Source organism: Vulpes lagopus, chromosome 24 (genome assembly GCF_018345385.1).
Source record: "Vulpes lagopus strain Blue_001 chromosome 24, ASM1834538v1, whole genome shotgun sequence".
Lineage (NCBI taxonomy): Eukaryota > Metazoa > Chordata > Mammalia > Carnivora > Canidae > Vulpes > Vulpes lagopus.
In genome coordinates, this window is record NC_054847.1 from 58,042,891 (window position 1) to 58,064,987 (window position 22,097).

The 22,097-nt window shown below is 50.5% G+C and overlaps 1 protein-coding gene across 3 annotated transcripts in view; it reads left to right on the plus strand.

Moving 5' to 3' along the window:
* ATP9B (ATPase phospholipid transporting 9B (putative)) overlaps positions 1 to 21,090 on the plus strand; it is a 240,173-nt gene extending 219,083 nt beyond the window's left edge. For all 3 annotated transcript variants that reach the window (XM_041739641.1, XM_041739643.1, XM_041739642.1), the window contains 8 exons: positions 1,948 to 2,092; positions 2,279 to 2,343; positions 3,017 to 3,172; positions 3,295 to 3,359; positions 7,847 to 7,955; positions 17,134 to 17,191; positions 17,868 to 18,071; positions 20,669 to 21,090. In XM_041739641.1, coding sequence (XP_041595575.1) covers positions 1,948 to 2,092; positions 2,279 to 2,343; positions 3,017 to 3,172; positions 3,295 to 3,359; positions 7,847 to 7,955; positions 17,134 to 17,191; positions 17,868 to 18,071; positions 20,669 to 20,805 — 939 coding nt within the window. In that variant the 3' untranslated portion in view covers positions 20,806 to 21,090. The remainder of the gene's footprint in view (positions 1 to 1,947; positions 2,093 to 2,278; positions 2,344 to 3,016; positions 3,173 to 3,294; positions 3,360 to 7,846; positions 7,956 to 17,133; positions 17,192 to 17,867; positions 18,072 to 20,668) is intronic.
* Positions 21,091 to 22,097: the final 1,007 nt, after the last annotated feature.

Genomic DNA, 22,097 nt, shown 5'->3' on the forward strand with positions numbered 1-22,097 from the left:
CCAGTGGTGGTTACTAAACTCTGCTGAGCACTTACAACCTGAAGACCCACCATGGCGATGCCAGAGGGCTGACTTTCTATGATATTTTGGAGGTTGACTTATTTTAGGCTGATTCGAGATTCTCTTAGGTGCTAGGCCTTCTGCTCACCATTAACAGTGCAGGTCCCCATGGAGTCCCACCTGTGGCACCTGTCTACTTGACCTAAGTGTACCTAAACCAGTATTTCCAGGAGTGGGCCAGGGACACAGGAAACAGACTGGCGGCCCAACAGGAGGGGCTGGCTTGGCTCTCAGTTCTGGAACCGCTGTCACCTGAGGCAGGGCCCTGGAGCCTGTGCACTGACTCCCTGACCCCGTTCCCTTCGCCTCCCCAGGGGATAAACCCCATGTTTGCTGGGGCAGGAGGTACAGCAGCTAGCAGCCTCACTTCTCACAGCTCTGTGTGCCTGGCCATGTGCTGGCACCTCCTGGACTCCCAGACCCGGGGCATCCCGCAGTGCCGCTCTCGGGCCTCAGCTGGATCCTCAGCCTTTCCCCTGTTGGCTTCAGAAGATTTCCCCCGCTGTGGAGTCGTTTACTACATATCCTCTGCTTTCCAGCACCCGAATATTTGCTTCTCCCTCCTCCCTCTGAGCCCACCTTAGAGATTCATGTCTTTTTAAAAATCTCTCTTTACAGTTGTTTTAGTGTGATTTGTGAAGAAGCAAAAGTAGGTACTTGTTAAATCCACCATCTTTTAGGAGTATGTACTTTTTTTTTAAGATTTTTTTTATTCATGAGGCACACAGAGGCAGAGACACAGGCAGAAGGAGAAGCAGGCTCCCTGCAGGGAGCCCGATGTGAGACTTGATCCCAGGATCATGACCTGAGCCAGAGGCAGACGCTCAACCACTGAGCCCCTCAGGGGTCCCAGGAGTATGTACTTTTAATTAAATATTTTTCCTCTTTGGTCCACACCAGAGCTACACATAGCCGATCAACATAGAAAACCTGGTGGTGAAAATCAGATCTGCCCACCTGCTCCTCCCCGGTCCTGCTCCCCAAAAGCACCATCTTATGTTTCTGTGTCTGGGTCTTTCATTGTTTCTGTCCCTCATCTAGATAGTACACTCCTTCCCTGGTCCCTGTGCTGGACCTGGTGCTGGGCTTCAGCCTGAGCCTGGTGCTGGTCCAGGTCCCAGTCCTGGTGCCAGTTGTAGGGAGGTGCATCTGCAGCCCCTGATGGGCCCTGTGGGGTCAGGGGAGCCATTAGTCCAGAGTGGGCATGGACATACAGGCCATCCCAGGACACACAGCCCATGGCCCCCCATAGGTGCAGGTGCCATCATATTAAAGATGAAACAAGACACCTGGATGGCTCAGTGGCTGAGCATCTGTCTTTGGCTCAGGGCATGATCCCGGGGTCCTGGGATCGAGTCCCACATCCGGCTCCCCGCAGGGAGCCTGTTTCTCTCTCTGGCTGCGTGTCTACCTCTCTCTGTGTCTCTCATGAGTAAATAAAATCCTTAAAAAGTAAAGATGAAACAGAGATCTTACTTAGCTAAGGTGGGGTTGAAATCACCTGAAATAGACTGAGCGGGAAACTTTCCATCTCAGGCAACAAGGCAGCATCTGCAAGCCCCGTGCAAGCCACACTGGCCATGGTGATGGTCAGGGTGAGACGCAGAGTCCCCTCCCTGGCCCCCGGCCCTGCCCATCCACATGGACGCTCCTTCCGTAGGGGCCTCAACCCTGGCCTCTCCTCCCACCTCATCCCTCCTCCTCTGCGTGCCCACCAGCCCTGAATCCCCAGCTAGCGGGGTGGCTGTGACCTGGGGAAGAGGGTGCAGGCAGTGTGCACCCCGTGTTGGCACAAGGCTGTTGGTCCCTGCCTGCCCTGCTCCTTGAGCCCACAGAGCAGGGCCACCTGTGGCGGGCGGCAGGTACTCACACAGCACTGATCCACAGGTGTGTCTGAAGTACTATGAGCATGAACTGGTGGAGCTGGCCTGCCAGTGCCCTGCTGTGGTGTGCTGCCGCTGCTCACCCACCCAGAAAGCCCATATTGTGAAGCTGCTGCAGCAGCACGCAGGGAGACGCACTTGCGCCATCGGTGAGTTCTCCCACCCCATGTCCCGTTGGCACCAGGGCTCTGAGAGAAACCATGTTTTCAGAGCCACTGGCAGCGCAGCATTCAGACTCTAGCACCAGGTGGATTTCGTCCACGTTCCTGGGGATTTGAAACAGCCTCAGGATGGGGTCTGGGTGTTGGTGTCATTTCCCATTTCTGTGCTCCCAGGTGATGGAGGGAACGATGTGAGCATGATCCAGGCGGCAGACTGTGGGATTGGGATCGAAGGGAAGGTAAGTGTGTCCTTTGGTCCCTACGTTATCTGCATACTTCCTGCTGGCCCTGAGCCACACACTCAGGTTGCAGGCCAACTCCTGTAACCCTCAGGTCGCAGGTCAGCCACTGCCCCTTGAACCCCTAAGAAGCGCAGGTAGGAAGCAGAGCCAGGCAGGTCCAGACCCTTCACGCCCTCACTGTAGAGGAGGTGGGCGAGACAAGTGACTTGCAGCCCCCTTCATGCCGGGCCCAGCTCAGATGTCACCAGCCTCCTGCAAGCCTCTGTTGCCGCCCTGGCACCCCCAGCTTCTCTCACACTTGAACATCTGTGTCCCCATCCAACCATGAGCTGTGGCTGACAATTTGTCTTGTGTGGAAATGAGCCTGATTCAGGTCTCACTTCCTCTCTCCTGCCTCATGCACGCCCGCGGCTCTGGGAAGTGGCCAGTGGCTGTTTCAAAGACCCCAGGGTGGGCTTCAAGACAGGCTCACTCCTCTGCCTAATTGCTGTAAGACTGACAGGCGCCTGACATCCTGGCCAGCAACTCTCTGTGGCCACCAGATGTTCTGTGTTAGCCTGTCCCCTCCAGGGTCACTGGGACACTGTCCATCTTTCGCCCGCGGAGGCTGAGTTCTAGAAGTCCCTTCTAGAGGCACCACGTTCTGAGCAGGCACCTGTGTTCGTTTCAGGAGGGCAGGCAGGCTTCCCTGGCCGCGGACTTCTCCATCACGCAATTCAAGCACATTGGCCGGCTGCTGATGGTGCATGGGCGGAGCAGCTACAAGAGGTCGGCAGCGCTCGGCCAGTTTGTCATGCATCGAGGCCTCATCATCTCCACAATGCAGGTACCTGGAGCCTGGCATCTAAGGAGGGGGGCTTTGCTGTGGCACCATTGTGTCCGACCGGGAGAAGCCGTGGGGAGAGCAAGTGTGGGACTAACACTAACGGGTGCTTTCCTCTCTCAAAGGCCGTGTTTTCTTCTGTCTTCTACTTCGCATCTGTCCCTCTGTATCAGGGATTCCTCATGGTGGGGTAAGTGGTGCGGCATGTGCATATCGCAGCTTCCTTCAGGGAGGACTTACCGTTCCCAGAAAAGCTGTTCGAAAGTTGAGTAACTCCACACGTGGTCAGTCGGTCTGTAGAGTAAGAGCCCCGGGTGTCAGGAGTTGGATGCCTTGCCACCTTACTGTTGTTTTGTCAGAAGAACATGTTTCCCTGGGGGTCCCAGGCGCAGGCTGGGATCAGGGAGGCTGGGACACAGGTGGTCATACCTGGATGTGACCAGTGACCACTCAGCGGCAGATGCAGAGCACACGGGTGCTGGAGTGGACACGGCATGCCCTAAGAGGCCGCCATCAGTCTCCCTGGCAGTAACAAGGTCTCATCTTTGAAGGTCCCCACACCGTAGCCTGGAGAAGTGTGTCAGAATGCCATGTGTGTACAGTTCATGATTAAACCACCAGTTTTGCCTGTTGAACCTGGAAAGCAGGCATTTACTGTGAAAGGTGAATGAGTTAGAACTTCTCTCTCCCTCATCCTCTGTACTTATGCCAGGAGATAAAAGCAGTGTGACTTGGTGGGCCGTAACAGCCACATGCTGCCTCCCGACGCCCCCTCACTGGCCTCACAGAGCTCAGCATGCCCCACGGTTGTGCGTTGCTATTGTGTGCTCACTCATGGAAGGCAACAGCGGTCACACAGGCGCTCCCACCATTCAAGGTGCTCATTCCATCCACGTAGCATCCCTGTGACCAGGCCCCGTGCACTGCCCATGTCACAGACGAGGGAGCCTGGGAATGTGCTGGAGACCATGGCTGGTGGGCCCACCTTGGACTGGTATCTTACCATGGCATGTAGCGTCTTCCAGGACTGCAGAGAACAAGTACATGAGCTCTTTCACCCATCAGAATTGCATTAAATACACCTTTTGGATGCACTTCACTGGACAGCTCCCCTGAATCCCAAGGTTCGTTCCTGATAATTTGAGCGAGAGACTGGGAGCATCAGGCTAGGCCACGTCAGGCTCCACTAAACACGTGGGTACCGTACCTCGCCAGCGTGCCTGAGCAACACCGATGGGAGACACTTCCTGCCACTCCTGAGGCTGCATCTGTTGGGAGCACGGGCTCACCTCCTTACCCTTTCCCAGCCTTGAATCATGGGGCTCCTCACCTCCTGGTGGCCCTCCCCCAGGGGGCTCAACCAGCACCCAGCTGTGTTTCAGTCTCTGTTCCTAGTGGACCAGGCACAGCAGCTCAACAGGCTGGGGCGGCTCCCGGAGAGGGCAGCCGTGCATTCCAGGGTAGCTGGTGCCGGGCCCAGCAGGTGCATATGGCTGCCCGTTCTCTGTTCAGCGGCTGCTAGCTGGACATGCTCCCGTGTCCTAGGGCGCTGACCGAGGGGAAGCCCTAATGGTACAAACCGCCGTGCGTGATTGTACACTTTCCCGTTGCGTTGGTCTTTGCCATGAGCATCCCACGAATGACTTAAGAGAGCATAGGATTTGCACATGATGTCACTGCCCCTGAAGTTTGTCCAGCACACGTTTCCCTGGCCACCAAAGAAAAGCGAGGCCATTCCCACTTCCTTTCAGATTTAAAAGCTATGGATTTGAAAGATTAAAAGGAAAATTTAGGAGGCAGTGATGATTACTGCTGAAATAGTAAAGCCTAAGTCCGTGAAGCTGCGGCTGTGGGCCGATTGGATCCTCCCTCCTCAGCCCAGGCCCAAGCCCTGGTCAGCAGGAGCTCCCAGTGGTCTTAAAACTCCTGTTTATATTGGCATTTATTCAGTTTCTCTGCACATCCATGACGTAAGGCATCTCACGATCTTCTTAAGCGTTACTGTGCTGAATCTGTAGGAGTGGAGGACGAGTGCTTTACATTGAGCTGCTTCAAGAGGAAACTGTAAGATCAGTGTTGGCCTAACCTAGAGAATAGTTAGATGTAGGCGGTAGCTGGGAGGAAAGTGATGTTTCTGTCAAAGTCTAATGAGACCAAAGTAATGTCCTAAGATGGGGTCTCCGGCTACTGAGACTGCAAGACCGTTGACAGAATGCAGCTCTACTTGCTCCATGCTTTTTATTCTCCTATGTCTTATTGGCAAAGAGGGGCTGATGACGGGACAAGACAGCCATGGGTGCTCCCCACCATAGGTCCTGGCGCACACTATGCTCTCCCCACCAGGAAGCATTCCTTGGCAAAGCCCCTTGGGGAAACACTGCGTATCGCAGCCCCTCTGGGAGGCTCACGGCACAGGCAGCAACTGGAAGACCCCGCCAGGTGCCTGGTCAGGAGCCTATCCGACCTTTAAGCAAACGCCTTCTTCACCCGACACCTGTAGCACCGCACGTTCTGAGCAGCATCCTTGGGGCAACTGGCCTCAGCCAGCTGCAGGGCTCACCTGTGTGATGGCTGCCCGCCACTCCTGGGATGGGTGCATGACCCCAGGCATGGGGGGTGACCTACCGTGCCCCATCAGCGGGGCTCTGCTGGACTCTCCAGCCCTTTCAGCCCCTACGTTTTAAGTTGTTCTCATTCTCAACAATATTCTAAGTTCTGAGAAAGTGGACAAACTTTTTTTAGAAATTTGAAAGAAAGGGCTTTAACCTCACGTGGAAGTTAAAGGTTAGACTTGAGGACACAGCACTCTGATGAAACACTGGGGTTTCTGCCTCTGGGGGCCTCCAGGAGTGCACAGCTGTAGGAATCGGGTCTTGTGTTGTTAGGTCTTCCCACCTGGTTTCTCACAGGCAAAAATGTCATTTAAAAGAAGTCAAAAAAAAAAAAAAAAAAAAGGCCAGCCATATCTCAGGAAAGAAGGTATAGATGCACTTTTCCTCATTCCTTCTGAGTACAGCCAAAATCCTGCAGACACCACAGGTGGAACACGTTTGTTCTCTGGTCAAGGGGCAAGGAGGGGGCAGCCTGGCCTGCTGGACAGACCACGTTCAGATGGCCACCGTCTGCTCCCGCCAGCACCGTGGGAACACTGCACCCCCCACCTCTCTCCAAAGTGGGGAGTGGGACCCCACACACACCCAGCAGTCACCAGCAGCCTCGTTAGGTGTCACACAGGGAGGAACCTGGGGGAAGACAGCGCCAGGAGACCCCGTGGCCTACGTGGCACCAAACATCCAAGTTTCAGGAGAAAATCACTACCCCCGCCAAGAGCTGAGATGATCTCAGAGTGAGTCATAAAGACAATAGACACCAGCCCTGCGGCGCCAGCGGTGTGGGAATCATGTGACATGGGTGTTAAAGTGGCAGGAACGCTCAGGACAAATGGAAACATGTCCACCTAGAATAGAAATCTAAGCAGCACCACGTGGGAACAGGCCACCAAGGCCAGCAGGGCAGACCTGGCCCCCAGCAGAGTGGAGGGCCCTCAGGGCAGGACACAGGATGGAGAGAGACCCGCAGAGAGAGGGCGGAGAGCGGGCTGGAGGGGAAGAGCAGCTGAAAACCTCCCACACGGTGGATTCAGGGAGATCCACAGCAAGACGCGTCACACAGAGATTTGGGGGACAATACAAACGCTGTGAAGGCAGTGAGCTGGGGAGGAGCAGCCTTGGGGACAGTGGGGAACCTGAGGAGAAGGTGTGGGCACACACGGCTACCTGCAGTGGATCTTCCCTCAGCAGTGACAAGCGCACACGCATCCAGGAACACATGCACATGGCTCCGGGATGAGAGCTGTCCAGGTGCACACGAGCAGAAGGCACAGGCCGGTGTGTCCCCCAAAGGGCACGGTGGGCTTGAGTGCACAGGTGGGCCCTGGCCCTGGCCGTCAGGGTTGAGGCCATCAAGCCACTGCTGGAAGGGGATGTGGAGAAGCAGGACCCCACCACAGGCTCAACCTGTCCCTGCCCAGCAGGCTCCTGGGCAGGTGGCACCAGGAGGCTTTGCTGTGAGAGTAACTGCAGCTTACGACGGCAGTCTTTGTGGTGACTAGAAGCTGGGGGCAACCTGGGTGCACCTGAGTGAGCGCGGCTCACAGAGGTGGGACCTCTGGCTCAGGTAGCAGGGGTGAACGTGGCTGCAGCAGCACCTGGGGCAGCCTGGGAGTCAGCTGAGAAGAGGCATCTTGGGGCCTTGAAATGACAAAACTGTGAAGAAGGTGGGCGTGTTGTAGTGATTGTTAGGGGTGGGGGCCGAGGGGAGGGGTACAGGGGGGCCAGGGGACTGGGGTCCCCCAGGGTAGTGTGGTTCTGTGTCCCCAACACCTTGGGAGGAGGCTGGGCTGCCAGGGGAAGGGCATGTGGGATCCTGCTCACACCTGCCTGCAAGTCCCCAGTGACCTCAAAACAGAGTTTAATTAAGAAAGAAAAACAGCAGATCCCCCTGAGCACCTGTGGCTCACAGACTGACTTAGTGCTCTGCAGGGAGGCGTGAAGTGTGGGGAGGTCTGCCTTGCTGCATGTGCTGTGCAGCGCTTGGGACCAAGGCCCGTGGTTGCAGAGCCGTGTGGAGTGGTGGTGCCTGCCCCTCACGCTAACCTGCCCCTGTCTTGGTTGTCAGGTATGCGACCCTGTACACCATGTTCCCAGTGTTCTCGCTGGTGCTGGACCAGGACGTGAAGCCAGAGATGGCCATGCTCTATCCAGAGCTCTACAAGGACCTCACCAAGGTATGGGTGCGGGCCGGGCTGCATGTCCGCTGGGCCATATTTTAGCAGAATATTTACTAGGGAAAGAAATGCCTGTCATGAAGCGGTTTCCAGGCAGGTTTTAAGTAATCGAACCTCTGTCCTTCCAGACAGGTTTTATTTCTCGCTGTTTTTGCATTTTCCTTCTGAGTTAAACTTCAGAAAGGGATGATTATTTTCTCGGACGTTTGCAGTAAAGCTCCGATGTCATGCATACAGTTGAGATTTTAAAGGTGCTCTGAACCATTTGTGGAGCCACAGTGAGCTTCTCTGAGACCATGGGGCTCGTGTTGGCTGGTGCATGCTCGTTGTCTGTCGGTGTGTGAAGGACACCCACTGGCGGCAGGGTCCCCTGGGCAGAGCTTCTGTCCACTGCGCCGGCATCCCGACATCGGAACCCAGAGTTACAGCAGGCAGCCCCCGTGCCTGCCCAAGCCACCTGAGAAGCACGCTGTGCTTCTCAGAATCAGGTCTAAGACATGATGGAGAGTCTGTCACTGCGACCCAGCACTGAAGTCACAAGGATGCTTTTGAGGAAACATCTGCACCCAGAAGATGTGGCTCCTGAAACTGCAGAAGATGCATTGATCTGGCCTAAAATTGTGCTCTCTTCAGATAGAGTATTCCTGAGGTTTGCCATATTTCTTTACAAGACCGTATTTCTACAGCAAGCAAAACAAGCTCCACAGGCTGGAACACCGCCTCGCTCTCCAAGGACAGGTTGTGGTGACCTTGGAATCTTCCAAAAGGCTAGCTTCTCCTGAAGCAACAGGGAGAACAAAGTCCACTAACTCTCAGTCAAATCCAGGTTTACATATGAAATGACCAACTCAGATCTTTAAAACTATAGCATGTGGAGAAGGGATCAGTGGGCACTAGGCGGGATGCAGCGAACCATGTGGTTAACATGCAGAGGAGCTGGCCAGACCACGGTGATCTCTGGGCTTCGTGCTGCTGTTATAAGGACTGGATGAAATTAAGATTTAAAGTTCCTTGAAAAAAAATACCAAGTGCTCATATTATTTTTACAATCAGGACAAAAATAAACCTAGTTCACCAGTATAGCATAAAATAAAATCTCAATCATTATATTCAATAACAGCATATTTAATTTGATAATAAAATACAAATATATTTTATATATATAGAAAGAGAGCACTAATAATCCTGATAATTTTATTGTGAATATTACAAGAAAAAGGAAAACTATTTTGTTTAATATTCTAAAATGATTAAACCATTATCATTCATTAAAGCAGAACAGGATCAAAGATCCAAAACTGTAGGAAGCTTTTGTAATTATAATTTTAGATTATTATGTGTTTCCTTATTTCCATAAACTCCAGACATGTTAACTTAAATGCTGCCTCACAGACTCTCCATGTATGAGCAGACCCAGATGAGCTTCCCTAAAATCACAGGCGGTCAGTGTCTCAGCCGCTTGAGGTCACTGCAGGTCAGCCTGGGCAGCATCACCAGACGGTCGCGGTTGGAGCAGTTGCTGTCAGCGGGACGCGGGGTCAACGCTGTCTCTACCACCGTCGGGGTGGGGGGATGGTTGGCTGATGCATTGAACACAAGGGGTGGCAGGAAAGTGTCTTCATTCTGACTGAGTCATTCTTGTTTTCGTTAGGGTGACCAGTAGAATGTCTCGGTGCCGGTGCCCTTGAGTCCAGCCGTCATTCCTACTTTATTGTGACAGGAGTTCAGTTACTGTTTCTTCAAGACCCAAGACCTATTCCTTTTGTGTTTATTATACTTATTCTTTCAAAACCTGTTGCCCTTCAAATACTTTGAAGACAGAGTAGCACTAAAGTACTCAACCACCTAACTTGATAAAAAATTGAGTTACATTTTCTTACTGAAGCCAGAGAGAGATTTTGAATCTTCACGTTACTTCTCAATTATTGGTGGTGACTTGAGAGGCCCACGAGCCGTCTGCCTGGCCCATCCGTGTGGCAGGCACTGGGTCTGTGGCTGCTGGAGGCGAGGGTGAGAGTCATTCCTGGGCTCAGGAAGCCCATTTTCATTCTGGAAAGAAAATGTGAATTACGTGATAGTCAAACAGCAGCACAAAATAGGCCACAGGTGCGGATGCAGGTGCACGTCAGCTGTGCAACACATCTGGCCTGTTCTAAGCAGAAGGCCAGGGTCATGATAAAGACCTAAAATAGTTTCAAAAGCAGTGAAAGGGAACAGAGTATATATCCCTCACAAAACAGAGAGGAAAGTACCATGCTTTGAAAGAAAATACCGGTTTTCATACTTATTTGATAACCATCCTTTTTATTCTGAGAGTGAGAGTCCGAACCCAATCATTGCAGATGTGATTTACATGTTCCAACAACATCAGCCAACCTGGAGCATACGTTTGCTCATGACTCCATTGGGAGAGCCTGAGCCCAGTCTGGAGTCAGTATTTGTTCAGTAGTGTGTCAGCAACAGGGTGAGGGAGCCCAGCAAAGAGGCTGCACTCCCCTCCCCTTCCTAAAGCCATATTGTTTTCATTCCTTGCAGAAAATGATGCATCTATAATAATTTTTAGTGTTCCTCTTTTAAAGGCCACATTCTGGTGTGAATGCTCACATGCATTCAATGCACTCATGATGAATGGCCGCTCTCAGTCTTCTGGTGCTGCCAGTGAAGCAGGGACCCTGTGTGCTCACCCCTCTTCTAGCTCCAAGAAGACTCTGTTTACCCCAGATGGACGAATCTGTGGCCTCTTAGGAAGGGCCACACGAGCCTGAGAGCCATCGGTCAGTACTAGTGGGGTGACCCTCGCTCACCTGAGCCAGCCCATGTAGTCCCAACGTACATCAGACTTGTAGCTGGAGATTCCATGACAAACACATTGCTTTACATTCCTGATAAATAACCCACTAACTGCAGAGGCAGCTGAACTAATTGTAAAGAGACCAAGTAGGTAATATCATGCAATCCTTCATCTGAATCCTTGACACCGTTAGATGCAAAACTTATTAGGATTACTTCACTATTTTTTTTTTATTTCCTGTTGAATACTCTCGAAATGGTTTTAGTTTTGGAATGTATATTTATATTCTTAAATAATTTTAGAGATAATAGTGATAAGGCAGGAAAAAACAAAGGCTAGAAATTAGAGGAGATGCAGATGACAGGAAAAGCCTGAAGAATCCATAAAACTTGTAGGCACCTGGGTGGCTCAGTGGTTGAGTGTCTGCCTTCAGCTCAGGACATAATCCCAGAGTGCCGGGATCGAATCTCACATCAGGCTCCTGCCTGAAGCCTGCTTCTCTCTCTGCCTAGATCTCTGCCTCCGTCTGTGTCTATCATGAATAAATAAATAAATAATCTTTTTTAAAAATCCACAAAACCTTCCCAAGCTAACCTATAAGTTTGCAGGATTCAACGAATATATTTTATCCTTTCTAATTTTATATACTAGCCATGGACAATTGAGGTCTGAAAAATGTTTCTGAACAGGGTTTGCAATAACCTAAAAAAAGCAAAGTTGGTTTAACTAACAAACCATGCAGGACGTGTGTGCTGCAGGCCCTGGGGCACTGTGGAGAGGAATTTTTATTTTTTTTATTTTTTTTATTTTTTTATTTTTTTTATGATAGTCACAGAGAGAAAGAGAGGCAGAGACATAGGCAGAGGGCGAAGCAGGCTCCATGCACCGGGAGTCTGATGTGGGATTCGATCCCGGGTCTCCAGGATCGCGCCCTGGGCCAAAGGCAGGCGCCAAACTGCTGCGCCACCCAGGGATCCCAGAATTTTTAAAGTTGCAAAGAACAACTAGGAGACTCCATGTGACCGAAAGCTAACAAACTGATTCCAAGATTTATATGGGAAGGCAGGGGAACTACCAATTACCAAGGCCATTTTTAAAAAGAGGAACGAGAGTTGGAACAAATTATTTTAAGATTTGTGTGGAATCAGAAAAGACCCCGAATAGCCAGGGGAATTTTAAAAAAGAAAACCATAGCTGGGGGCATCACAATGCCAGATTTCAGGTTGTACTACAAAGCTGTGGTCATCACGACAGTGTGGTACTGGCACAAAAACAGACACATAGATCAATGGAACAGAATAGAGAACCCAGAAGTGGACCCTCAACTTTATGGTGAACTAATATTCGACAAAAGAGGAAAGACTATATCCACTGGAAAAAAGACAGTCTCTTCAGTAAATGGTGCTGGGAAAATTGGACATCCACATGCAGAAGAATGAAACTAGACCACTCTCTTGCACCAGACACAAAGATAAACTCAAAATGGATGAAAGATCTAAATGTGAGACAAGATTCCATCAAAATCCTAGAGGAGAACACAGGCAACACCCTTTTTGAACTTGGCCACAGTAACTTCTTACAAGATACATCCACGAAGGCAAAAGAAACAAAAGCAAAAATGAACTATTGGGACTTCATCAAGATAAGAAGCTTCTGCACAGCAAAGGATACAGTCAACAAAACTAAAAGACAACCTACAGAATGGGAGAAGAGATTTGCAAATGATGTATCAGATAAAGGGCTAGTTTCCAAGATCTATAAAGAACCTATTAAACTCAACAGCAAAGAAACAATCCAATCATGAAATGGGCAAAAGACATGAAGAGAAATCTCACAGAGGAAGACATGGACATGGCCAACATGCACATGAGAAAATGCTCTGCATCACTTGCCATCAGGGAAATACAAATCAAAACCACAATGAGATACCACCTCACACCAGTGAGAATGGGGAAAATTAACAAGGCAGGAAACCACAAATGTTGGAGAGGATGCGGAGAAAAGGGAACCCTCTTGCACTGTTGGTGGGAATGTGACCTGGTGCAGCCACTCTGGAAAACTGTGTGGAGGTTCCTCAAAGAGTTAAAAATAGACCTGCCCTACGACCCAGCAATTGCACTGCTGGGGATTTACCCCAAAGATACAGATGCAGTGAAACGCCGGGACACCTGCACCCCAATGTTTATAGCAGGAATGGCCACAATAGCCAAACTGTGGAAGGAGCCTCGGTGTCCATCGAAAGATGAATGGATAAAGAAGATGTGGTTTATGTATACAATGGAATATTCCTCAGCCATTAGAAATAACAAATACCCACCATTTGCTTCAACGTGGATGGAACTGGAGGGTATTATGCTGAGTGAAGTAAGTCAATCGGAGAAGGACAAACATTATATGTTCTCATTAATTTGGGGAATATAAAAATAGTGAAAGGGAATAAAGGGGAAAGGAGAAAAAATAAGTAGGAAATATCAGGAAGGGAGACAGAACATGAAAGACTCCTAACTCTGGGAAACGAACTAGGGGTGGTAGAAGGGGAGGTGGGCGGGGGGTGAGGGTGACTGGGTGACAGGCATTGAGGGGGGCACTTGACAGGATGAGCACTGGGTGTTATTCTGTATGTTGGCAAGTTGAACACCAATAAAAAATAAATTTATAAAAAAATAATTTAAAAAAATTAAAAAGAGGACAAGTTTGGAAGACTTGCTCTACCCAATTTCAGGACTTTCTGTACATTAGTAACCAAGGCAACAGATTATTGGCAGAGGACAGACACATGGAGCAGTGGGGTGAGCAGAGAGCCCAGGGAAAGAGCCACATGCATCATGGCTGATCAATCCAAGGGAGACTGGACCATTTGTAAATAGATGCTTCAGAGCCACCAGCAAACACAGAGCCTCCACCCACCTGTCACCGTTTAGGGGGAATCACACTTCAAAATGAGTCGTAGACTAATTAGCCTTCTGGAATAAAATGCAGAAGAACATGTGCATGACCTTGGGATGGGCATAGTTTTTAGATATGGGGTCAGATGTGTGATTCAGAAAGGGAAAAACTGGTAGGCTGGACTTTATCATAATTAGACTTGTTCTGTGGTTGGCACTGATAAGAAAATGTAAGGAAGAGCTATAGAACTGTGGGAAATACTTGCAGATCACACTTCTGACAAAGGACTTGTATCTGGAATATACAAAGAAGCCTCAAAACTTAAAAAGAAGACAAGCAACCCGATTATCTAAACGGACCAAAGACCTGACCTGACAGCACAGCGACGATCACGACGTGCAGATGAGTATCTGAAAGGCTCTGCTCATCACCATTTCTCATGAGGGGCCGGCAAGCAGTAACCACGCTCCCCCCTGGGAAGGCAGGGTCCACAGCAGGAGCACACCACGGGCATGGCCCCTGGAGGCACGGTTCAGCAATTTCTCTTGAAGTTAAATGTGCACTGACCACGTGACTCAGTGACCCGAGAGAAGTGAGCCCTGCAGCCACATGGTGCGTGGTGTCAGTCCAGCAGCACAGGTGAATCCTAAGCGCATTGGGCTATGTAGAGGAAGCCAGACTCAGAAGCTTGTGTGGTCCCATGTAGCTGGCCTCCTGGGAAATGCAGGGCTCCAGGCGTGGGGGACAGGTGGGCAGCAGCCCAGGGCCGGGGTGGGGGACTGAGGGGCAGCGGGAACAGCTGTACCCACATATTGCATCTCAGGCCAAGACAGAGTAGTGAGTCTGTTCACGGGACTTTCGGGTGCATTAACCTTTCCCAAGATTCGCTGGATTTTATTTTTACAGTTTGGTGGGTCTTCTAGAGAAACGAACTTTCAGGTCTCTAAGACTTAACACTGAAATACTGAACACTCACTAGGCTTCTGGCTTTATGCTTATTTCATTTTATCCACACAAGTGCGGCCATCACTTCTGTTCACATAAGAAGAGACCACTCACAGACATTGAGCGTGTGCCCCAGGGGGGCCATGGGCAGGGCCAAACCCAGGCTGGCCGGGTCCTAAGCAGTGTGTGCGCAGTGCCGGGACAGACCTCCTGCTAGAGGAATTTCCACCAGCCAAGGACTGGCCGTCCTTCCTCTCCTCCTCTGGAAGGAGAGGCGTATGGGCCCAGGAGAGCCCCTGCCCGCATGGCCTGGGTCCAGAGTAAGAACTGTGTTCATGCGCATCTGTGGCACCAAATTCAGTGAAATACTCACTTTTGTCTCTCAGAGCCAAAGTCTGAGAGAGCCATTGATAAGTATCACCCAGGAGCTAGTGGCTTATGCATATCTTTCAAATTATTTCTCCGATTGGTTATTTTATCGAGTTTCTGTGCCCATTCTGTAGTGTTTTGCCTTATTAATCTGTGTCTGCTTGGATATGGGAACTTTGACCTGGGCTCACATCGCTGAGCTGTCTTCAAACACCCCCCAGTTTATAAACCGATAATTATGTAACATAAATAGTATCGAAGAGATGTCAACAAATGTAGCTACAGAGTAAATCTTTTATTTTTACATCAAAAAATTAAATTATCTTTTAAAATATTAAAATAAATTAGCCACGTACTTAATTACCTCAGTGTTATGAGGTAGTCTTACCTCAAAGACCAAACACTTGCTAGTATCCAGCAAGACAAATGCACTTGGGAAATAGATACTGAGACATATACAGACATGTAACAGCTAAACTTTCCTGCCTTTTTAAAAATCATCATTGCCTTTTCGTGATATCTGTTATGTGTGAACATTACTTTTCACACGTGTAATAAGGACTCAGGTTCAGCCAGTGCTTCCCAGGAGGATGCTGGAAGGGCCACACCTGCCTTGTGGCTGCATCTCTTGAAATGTTGTCACTCAACTCCAGGTAGATGAGGCTCAGATCCAGAATACTCTGGCAGTCGTCACGGCAACACACCCCAGCGCATCTCTTCCATAGCAGCTCGTTTCTCCTTGGTGGCATTTGGCAGTGCTTTCTGACTTAGGGACCACCTTCCCACCCTGGCTGTGAGCGCCTCTCCTATGGTGGGGAGGGCCCAGGGCACAGCAGAGCTTCAGACTCTAGCCATTTGGTGCTGACCCTTGAACACTGTGGGGTCAGTGACCACCCCCCCCAACCCCTGCACAGTCAAAAATCTGCATATCATTTTGGTTCCCCAAACACATAAGTGGTGATGGCCTCCTGGTGACGGGAAGCCTCACCCACTCCATGAACATCTGATTATGTTGCATGTGTTGTTCTATATTATATTCTCATGATAAAGTAGTCTGGAGAAAAAAAGTTAAGAGAACTTTTTTAAAAAGGCAAATACAGGGATCCCTGGGTGGCGCAGCGGTTTGGCGCCTGCCTTTGGCCCAGGGCGCGATCCTGGAGACCCGGGATCGAATCCCACGTCGGGCTCCCGGTGCATGGAGCCTGCTTCTCCCTCTGCCTGTGTCTCTGGCTCTGTCTCTCCTTCTATCTCTTAAAAATAAATAAAATCTTAAAAAAAAAAAAAAAAGGCAAATACAGGGGCACCTGGGCGGCTCAGTGGTTGAGCATCTTTGGCTCAGGGCCTGATCCTGGAGTCCTGGGATCCAGTCCCGCATCGGGCTCCCCACTGGGAGCCTGCTTCTCCCTCTGCCTGTGTCTCTGCCTCTCTGTGTCTCTCATGAATAAATAAATAGAATCTTTAAAAAAAAAAAGCAAATACATTAATAATACTGTATTTATTTTAGTTTTTAAAAATTCATATGTAGGTGAGCCCACACAATTCAAACCCATGTCCAGCACAGCTACCCTGCAGCATGAACTTGTGGAAAGCACCAGACTTTTAGAGTTTTTTCATGTGTAAATGGAGACAACGTCTGCCCCGTCTGATTGCTACAGTGCCTGAGAGGATTGATGCAGGAGTGTGACCGCACAGATCTGACCAAAGTCCTGAGGGTCCATCGTTCACATGGCTTCACCTGACAAGCACTGCCATGGAACAGGCCTGAGCAGTAGCAGCCCGTGTGGCTGGCAGTGGCTGGGTCTCCCTCTTGGGTGTGGATGACTTCAGGAGGGTATACGCATCCTTCATCTGGAGAAACTAGAAAGTAAATTCAAGAATATTTGTTGCCAAGAAATAAGAAAGTCAAGGGAGTTATTTTGACAATACAAGTGTTTTCCCGCTAGTGCATTTCAGTGTTTGCAGACACACCTCAACTTCTGGGAGCCAGGGAGCGCGTGGCTGTGGGCTGAGGGTGACCCAAGGGGAAGCGGAGGGCACCATGCTCTGGGCCACAGGTGCATGGGCGGGAAGGCCAGGCTTGGGGATCTAGGGGTCTTCTAGAAGTCACTCATAACTAGCTGCTAGAAAACCTGTGAGTCACACTGTTTTTGTACTCTGCTAACTAAGATATTCCACTGTTTACCCTAGGGGAGATCTTTGTCCTTCAAGACCTTCCTCGTCTGGGTGTTAATCAGTATTTACCAAGGTAAGAGGCCTGGACCGAAGGTTTCTTGTCTGCCCCTAGCAATGTTCTTTTCCCCCTCAGTTAAATTCCAGAAGCTTCAGGCTCCATCAGCAGCTGTCACTCCTGTTCATCTCCTAAAGCGATCTTCCAGCAGCTGGTCATCCACACCCCTTCATCACACCCCTTCACCTGTCACTGAAAAACTCACCTGTTTCTAATGAAATGCTAATCCAGAAAATTTTGCTGAGCACTTACCATGTTATGTGCCCCTGCGGCAGTTCCTGTCGCAGAGTGATGCCCAGACTTGGAGAAATCTCACTTATGTAAACAGAAGTCATTAGCCATCCTCTGATGAGTGTTCCAGATAAATGAGAGATTGTTGAAATTGAATTAACAGATTAGATACTTTACATTGGAAGCATAATTACTTACGAAGAGGTGGCATGGCCTTTCCTCCAGATCTTGAAAGGTTCCTGGCCTCTCTGGTGCCACATCTTATCTTATTCATAATCCAGAACTTTAAATAAACTGTTAACACGAAGTGAGGGGGTGTCCCTAACCCCATATTTTCAAGTATGACTTTTGCCGGTTAGCCATGCCCCTAGTGTCCCCCAGCTGCCCGGTGCAGTGCTGGGTTCCCACCCCGGCAGGAGGGGCTGCCCCATCCAGGCCACAGTACCCCCGTCTTGTGTTGCAGGCGGTATCCTCATGTACGGGGCCTTGCTTCTGTTCGAGTCTGAGTTTGTGCATGTGGTGGCCATCTCCTTCACGGCCCTCATCCTAACGGAGCTGCTCATGGTGGCCCTGACCGTCAGGACGTGGCACTGGCTGATGGCAGTGGCTGAGGTCCTCAGCCTGGGCTGCTATGTGGCCTCACTCGCTTTTCTAAATGAGTATTTTGGTAAGTTGCTGTGGGAATCTTTTTTGTCTGTTACTGGTTTTTATACATTAGTTTTGTTACTTAATACACTGTCTTAAATTGCGGAGTGCAATAAAACCTACCTCAGATTGCTTCACTACACAAAAAGCTTATTTTTGTGGAAAGATTAAACTCCTTGTAATATTTTATAAAATTCAGATTGTCACTGTCTTACCTCTTTAAAAGATGTACTGTTTCCAAAAATTATTTCCATAAGAGCTGCATTGTTTATCCTTCTTCCTAATTCACAAGCACTCCCAGGGTGGAGTCCAGGCCCACCTTTGGACACACCATAGTAATAGCTAAAGACGCCACCTCTGCATAAGGCCAGCTAGTTGTGGGCCCTTATCACCCCTGTATGACTGATGCAGAGGCTGTGACTTCCACTACTTGGACAAAGTCCGTGCATCCCACAGGAGCAGCAGTGCTAGGGTTTGTGCCTCAGGGCCTTGTGACGTCAGCCTGTGGCCTGCCTCCCCACAGCTGGGAAAGCCAGGTTGCCTCCAGACAGCCCCTGGTCAGATCGCTGTCTGTGCAAAGAAGCCCTTCCCTTAAACTCACTCACAGAGTAGTACGTCCCCATCACCTGCTGAGTGTGTCCTCAGGCAGAGGCCACTGCAGAAATGACTCACCCCGTGGAGGGTCCCCCCAGCCTCATCGTGGCTCCCGGTGAGCCTGGCAGGGGATCTGTGTCCAGGGGCCCAGAGCAGCATGTCTGGGAGGGACCCTGGGGAGAAGCACGCTAACACAGGATACATAGCAGGAGGGGAAGTAAAGCCAAGGAGCCCTCCAGGAGGGAAACAGAGGTGAAGAGCCGGGTTTGGGGGTGAAATCCAGGGAGCCTGCACGTTCCTCCAGGAAGCCTACCCTCGGGCCACCAGAGTGCCCCAGAAAGAGACCCCACAGGAAAAACCCAGATTTGAAGTCCGCATGTCTGCAGGTAGAAGGGCCCGCCAGGGACAGTGACAGGATGCACGTCAAGACTCAGCTTCCTTAGTAACACAATGTACCGTGAAGTGTGTGGGATGAGAATCGATATATCGCAGTGTTCATCCACTGTACCGCGAAAGCATCTCTGTCCTTCACACCAAAACGGTAAATCACAAAGTGAGTGTGTCTAGGCAGCTTTCAGCAGCAGGAATTGTGCATTTTGTTCCTTTGCTTTAACTGTAACATATTATAAATGGTGGAGATGTTGGGTGAATTCACACTTGAGCATCTATTCAATGGCAAATATATGGATAGAAAATTTTTAAAAAGGTAATGTACTAAAAGAAATACTCACTGGAGCGCTAGGGTGGCTCAGTTGGTTGAGTGTCTGACTTGGTTTCGGCTCAGGTTGTGATCTCAGGGTCATGAGATTGGCCCCTGCACCAGGCTTGTCACTTGGCGGGGAGCCTGCTGGAGATTTTCTCTTCCTCTCCCTCTGCCCTTTTCCCCCTCAAAAACAAAATGAAAGAGATGTTCACCCAAACATACCAAACAGCACTTAAGAAATTAGCTATTTTCAAAATACAATCTCTTGTTACTTTTCTTGAGAATATTTAGTATATTTTCCAGTATGAGCACAACACACTGCGCATGGGAGAAATGTTGGTTTATTTTTATGGCATTTCATTTTAATATGTCTGTTTCCTTCATTTAGTAATATTTACAGAAATATTTATTTCTGTAAATTTTATTTACAAAGCAAAATAATAAATTGGACAAACATACAAGTACTGCATCTGATGCGCTGCTAAAATGAAAAAAAGGCGAAATAGACATAAAAGTGAATTAGAAAGTGGCAAAGACAAACCGCAGTCACTTGGGGAGATCACCTTCCTCATTATTTAAGTGCTGGAGGTTTAGGTGCACGTGGCTCGGACATGCCTCCTCTCCTGGCACCTGGAGTTTGGCCATGTGCATGCGGGTTTGTACTTTGAAAGTAAATCCCTTTGGAACCTTGAGATGTGGATCCGAAGGGAGCAGTGTTTGCAGATATGCTTTCACGTGGCAGCCAGTTCAGTTATGCTTTAAAAACTCATGTGTGGACAAGCAGTTGGAAAACAGCTTCAGGGTTTTTTGAAATATGGTGAAATCCAGACCACCTGCCACCCTCTGTGGTCTGGGACATACTCGGGTCGGCCATGTGTGTGTGTAAAATCTGTGACTCCTGCCAAGTGGCCAAGTGGATCCCCCATTGTGGTGAGAGTGAAGGGTTTCTGCCAGTGGCAGGAGCACCCCTGGGAGTTGGCTCTTGCACACACCTCTTCCATGGAAAGCCACAGAGCCAGGCTTTGTTGGGAGAGCCCACGGACGAGCCCCAAACGGCCTCTCAGACCCAGCACTGCAGCTGCGGGAACCTCCACCACCCAAGGGTGTCTGAGGACGTCATACACAGTCTCTAATACTTTGGTGTAATTTTTTATTCTGTTAAAAGAACTTACTACACCTGGTACGCAGGTGTGGTAAGGGCCACCTGAGTCCCCGCGCCGCCTGGCAGTGACGCAAGGAGGCGGCTGCCTGCGGCCTTGGGCCTCAGGGGCCTGTGGGCGCCTCAACCGCCTCTTACACTTGTTTCCGTGTCTTGCCTGCAGATGTTGCCTTCATCACAACCGTGACCTTTGTGTGGAAAGTGTCAGCCATCACCGTGGTCAGCTGTCTGCCACTCTACGTCCTAAAGTACTTGAAGCGGAAGCTATCCCCGCCCAGCTACTCCAAGCTCACGTCCTAGGGCACGCAGGATCCACTCCACAGCTTGGGGCCTGCAGGGGTGCAAGGAGGCAGGAAGGGGCTGGAGCCTGAGAGGAGAGGCGGCTGGGCTGGGCAGATGCTCCTGATCCATGCAGGGGACACATCTCCTTTCTGGTTCTTTCCTGGTTTTCAAAATTTAATTTTCATAGCAAATTACTTGAGTTTCTACCAAAATGAGCCCTAATTATCTCACTATTACTGTAAAGCATTCCTCGTACTCTGGGCATTCTGAGAATTAACATGAAAGTTTATTTAAGATTCTGTAAATTTCTGGCATTCAGACTCTTTGTTTGACATCATGATGTACAAAGCCATTTCTCCTTGACTAAAAATCTGGAGGCTAAGGGCAGCACACATGTCGCTGCTGCTGCCCAGAGCCAGGGCGCTGGCTTCCTCGGGGCGTGGCTGTGGTCGGTCAGGGATGGGCCTCCCCTCGGTGAGGCTGCTGAGCTCACACAACTACGCCGCACCACACTCGGACGGTTGGGCACTGCTGGATGGGGGCTCGTGTTCGCAGAGTCACACACGTCCCGCCCTGGCATGGAAGTGGGTGCCAGTGGTCTTGTGCACTCGCAGTGCCTGGGTGTCCTGTCAGGACACAGATGCCTTCGGTCTCCCAGCCGCAGTCCTGACACCCGTGGGATGGCTCTTCCGTGGGTTCAGAGGGGTCCCCTCGCTACATGGAGCACCCTGGGTGTCACAGTGGGTCATGCACTGCTGTGGCCACTGCATACCCATGCCACATCCTCCCCTGGGAGCATGTGGGATGGTCTCTCAGCAGGGCCGAGGGGGATTGGAAGGAACCCCCATTTCCTGAGGTGGATGCCATGCCAGGAGATCCGTGACGGTCCTTGGGGAGGCGGTGCTGGGGCCTCGTGGGTTCCCTGGGCGCGGAGCGAGCCTAGGGACACCTGCACAGATCCCCACCAGCTGCCGGGTGTCACTGTGTCAGGGCGTGGAACCCATGGGGTCCTGAGGTCTCCGCCCCTGCAGGGGTCTGCCATCCCTGCAGCACCAGGCCTGGGAGGCAGCCGTTGTCCCCGAACAAAGCAGCCTTGGCGTTGCCCAGTTTACCCAAGTATGTTGTCCGTGACCCAGAAAGACGAGTCACCAGGATGTCGGGAAGAGCATGCCTTGGAGGAACTGTGGACAGACGGCCAGGAGCCCATGGTGATACGGACTGTAGACAGCCAGCCAGGTGCCCGTGGTTGGCAGACGATGGTGGGACCCGGCCCGACATTAGTCCCCAGGCGGGAAGACGGCCCCGTCCAC